This window comes from Tachysurus vachellii, chromosome 12 (genome assembly GCF_030014155.1).
Source record: "Tachysurus vachellii isolate PV-2020 chromosome 12, HZAU_Pvac_v1, whole genome shotgun sequence".
NCBI classification, from domain to species: Eukaryota; Metazoa; Chordata; class Actinopteri; order Siluriformes; family Bagridae; genus Tachysurus; species Tachysurus vachellii.
The window spans coordinates 19,868,722-19,872,961 of record NC_083471.1 but is presented as its reverse complement, the minus strand read 5'-3'; the positions used below and the strand labels follow the sequence as shown (position 1 = coordinate 19,872,961).

The 4,240-nt window shown below is 38.6% G+C and overlaps 1 protein-coding gene across 1 annotated transcript in view; it reads left to right on the top strand.

The window, feature by feature from the left end:
• The window catches only part of mob1ba (MOB kinase activator 1Ba), a 12,514-nt gene extending 8,998 nt beyond the window's left edge, over positions 1–3,516 (top strand). Inside the window, exons 3-6 of the mRNA XM_060883283.1 lie at positions 481–574; positions 713–846; positions 1,640–1,803; positions 1,976–3,516. Of these exons, the coding sequence (XP_060739266.1) occupies positions 481–574; positions 713–846; positions 1,640–1,803; positions 1,976–2,053 (470 nt within the window). The 3' untranslated portion in view covers positions 2,054–3,516. The remainder of the gene's footprint in view (positions 1–480; positions 575–712; positions 847–1,639; positions 1,804–1,975) is intronic.
• Positions 3,517–4,240: the final 724 nt, after the last annotated feature.

Genomic DNA, 4,240 nt, shown 5'->3' with positions numbered 1-4,240 from the left:
TTTAAACACCTAAATCAACTGTACTACACTTTGTACGTCTGATTAATGTCTACAACTACAAATGCCACAGTCACCGGTGCTCAGTTGTTTGGTCCAAACATAGTAACTGCTTGTATGCTGGATGCTCCACATAATCCAAGGCTTATAATGAATGGAGGAAATTGGTATTTAACAAAGAAGATAATGACACATGAGCAGGATGATTATTATTAGTAGTAGTAATAGTAGTAGTAGTATTAACAGGCATGTTAATTGTTAAATGTTTTGTTTTATGCTCCATGAACTTGTCATACCAGCTTAAGGAATTTCAGACAGAAGGTCAACAGAGCGATCTCTGAATGCTTGCGACAATGAAATTCATGTTATGTCTCGTTCAATAATTAGCAGGTGTATAGGAATCTGGGTCATTGTAAATGATCATGGAGTTTGTGATGTAGTATTTGTGATGTTCTTAATGCTTGATATTGTGTTTTTCTCTAGCTGTGGACTTCTTTAATCAGATCAACATGCTGTATGGGACCATCACTGATTTCTGCACCGAAGAAAACTGCCCTCTAATGTCTGCTGGGCCAAAGTAAGACCTACTTTTTTTGCTTTGCAGTCTTCAAAAACAGGTTACAAAAAAAGGATACTCCGGAAATTTCAGCATGCAGCAGTTTGCGTAACAAGATGCATTAAAAAAAATCTTTACACTGAGACATTTTACCTTCAGGTACGAATACCATTGGGCAGACGGGACCAACATTAAAAAGCCAATCAAATGCTCTGCTCCAAAGTACATTGATTACCTGATGACCTGGGTTCAGGATCAGCTTGACGATGAAACCCTATTCCCTTCAAAAATTGGTGAGATCTTATTTTTTTCCCTTTAGAATGATGAGCTCATGAAGTAAGAAGACCTTTTTGCAGTAAAGTAATAGCAAGCGATTTCTGCTACACAAAGCAAGATGTACATCTCTTGAGAAATTGGACACAATGGGCGGTTAAGCTTATTTCCATAGCAGCCATTAGCATATAAAATAGACTACACATACCAGTACGTTTGCACAGATACTACTGTTGTCAAAGTGAAAGGGAGATTCTCCCGGTCTCACTTTCTAAAAGCAAGAGATAGTGAAGAAAGGAAATAAAGCATAGCAGGAAGCACAACCCAAAACACAGACATCCCATGATTGTGCCTAGCTGCTGACTGTAGACTGATAAACAGCAGGATGTAGGTTTGTTATATAGAGACACGAGCGATATGGAGGGTATTTAAATATATTCTTGCTTCATATCCAAGGGCAGGATGAGACCGGATGTTTTACGTGTATCCAAAAGTATCGTTGTTTAGCTATAGTTAAAATGCATATAGTTATTTCATCAGCTTTCGACTTATATGCTACAGCTCTGGAGAATGCTTAACTGAGATTAAATAAGAGTTTACAACTGTTTGTAGCTCTTATAAGTCATAACAGGAGCTAACTGGTTGCGTTCAAGCTTGAACCATGAGAGAAGACAGTGTGGCTGTCTAAATCACTGTGGTTTTAGAGGAATAAACACACCAAGCTGCGATTGATTATTTACTATAACATTACGTTTCGGAGCTTGTTATGTAACAGTATTGTAAAACTATCAGGTCTTTGCGTTTGTATCTCAGGCGTGCCGTTCCCTAAGAACTTCATGTCTGTGGCGAAGACGATCCTGAAGCGGCTGTTCCGCGTCTACGCTCACATTTACCACCAGCACTTTGACTCTGTCATTCAACTGCAGGAGGAGGCTCATCTCAACACCTCATTCAAACACTTCATCTTCTTCGTTCAGGTGTGTACGGCCGTTTTCTGTAAACCCCTGAAAACTAAAGCACGTTCCCATTAATGTGCGGTTTCCACTTGCTCATGCTAACAAGGCTCTGTTTGTTTGTGAACCGTGATCCTCGATGATTATAATATGAATTACTTCCTCAGGTCTCTTATCTGTTTTTGTTCTTTTGTAGGAGTTTAACCTGATTGACAGGAAAGAGCTGGCCCCTCTTCAGGAACTGATCGAGAAGCTTACCTCTAAAGACAGATAGGTTAAATGGATCATTATTTTTCCCCGTTTCCCCTAATTACTGTGCACAGCAGTCTGGTTTTGTTTTCTCTGTCGTTTTACAGGTATGTGGGACTGGCTCCTGGATTAGTCTTTTATTGTGTACTGTTTTAAATTAGGCGGCGAATGCTCCTCGTGTTTCTAATGTCTGTGTGACCTTTTGTCTAAAAAAGTCGACCGTATCTACGTAAGTGCCTGGCGTACGTCCACCTGCAAATAGTAACCGTTCTGTGAAAAAGCACCACTCGTCTCCATAGTGCAAACTTTCCTCAAAATACGGTTTTGGGGTTTTCTTTGTTATTTACTGAATAAAGCATGTAGACACTTTGGTAAGAGATAAAGCCAGTAAAATGCACCTCATTTCTGCTGATGTTATCATAGCTGGAGTTTTTTTTTCTTTTTTCTTTTTTTTTTTTGTGTTCCTCCTCTCATTTCCTAAGTATCATATTTTATTTCTCCTGGTCACAAAATAGTTCTCTTTTTTTTTTTTTTTTTTGCACTGAGTCCTCTGTCACCCGACATGACCTTTTTACTGATAGAGTAATTCAATAGTAATGAATCGTAACATAGATAGCTTTAATTCGATTTTATCTATAGGCTCTTATAAAAGTGGGGCGTTTAGTTTATAACAGGAAGGGAATAGGGTAATGATTACTATGCAATGTCCATCTTTTCTTTCTTTTTTTTTTTCATTCTTTCTTTCTTTCAAATGTTGTCCTTTCCATAGGCGAGGCTTGTAAACCCCAGAGCTAGTGCCAATATTTAACCCACTACAGTCTCCTCGTGTAAGTAAACTGAAGCAGCAGAAAACCTGAGAAAATTCCGTCATCTATTTTATTTGTGTTCATTTTCCTCGACTTTGTTCCTGCACATCGGTCAGGTTCTCTGTCTGTTTAGCTACACAAATGTTAAACAGAGCAAAACATGGATTAAACTTATAAATGGAGTATACAAGTGTAATAACTTTACACATAAATGACAGGGTTGTGGTATCTAATGTGTGATCCTAGCCATGCATCTGATGTAATATCAGTTGCTGTTTTGTTGCGTGCACTTTGAATTATCTGCATAACGAGAGGTTTTTTTATACAGCTGACTTATTATTGAGACACACGGCAAACATGTTGCAAAATGGTTAAATATCATGTCGAAACTGCTCGATGATGAAACGTTATTTGAGTTTAAATCGTATTCACCTCATGGATGTTAACAGGATGTTGTAATAGATATAATTGCTAGGCCTTTTCTCAAGCCCTTATTTCTAAATAACATTAGCATTTCCTTTCAGCCGTTATTGAATACACTGTATTGTTTTTGCTGAGAAACTTGTAAATAATGTACACACATAGTATGCAGTGGAAATGAGATCAAAATGTTTAACGCGCAAAACTTTTGTGGTACAATATTGAATGCTGTTTATAGTGTAATAAAAATGTTTGACCAAGATTGTCCTGTCTTGTTTTTTTTGTTTAACAGTTGATTAATCAGCTAACACAAGCACGCATTAGTTTATCAAATCTAAACTGTTAGTGTGGTGTTTCACATCATCTTGTGGCTTCTTGTAGGTTTCCTAGAAGTGTGTGTCTTTGTGTGTGTGTGTGTCTTTGTGTGTGTCTTTGTGTGTGTGTGTGTCTTTGTGTGTGTGTGTGTCTTTGTGTGTGTGTGTGTCTTTGTGTGTGTGTGTGTCTTTGTGTGTGTGTGTGTCTTTGTGTGTGTGTGTGTCTTTGTGTGTGTGTGTGTCTTTGTGTGTGTGTGTGTCTTTGTGTGTGTGTGTGTGTCTTTGTGTGTGTGTGTGTGTCTTTGTGTGTGTCTTTGTGTGTGTCTTTGTGTGTGTCTTTGTGTGTGTCTTTGTGTGTGTGTGTGTGTGTGTGTCTTTGTGTCTGTGTGTGTGTGTGTGTGTGTGTCTTTGTGTGTGTGTGTGTGTGTCTTTGTGTGTGTGTGTGTCTTTGTGTGTGTGTGTCTTTGTGTGTGTGTGTGTATCTTTGTGTGTGTGTGTGTGTGTCTTTGTGTGTGTGTCTTTGTGTGTGTGTGTGTATCTTTTGTGTGTGTGTGTGTGTGTATCTGTCTTTGTGTGTGTGTGTGTGTGTGTGTGTCTTTGTGTGTGTGTGTGTGTCTTTGTGTGTGTGTCTTTGTGTGTGTGTGTCTTTGTGTGTGTGTCTTTGTGTGTGTG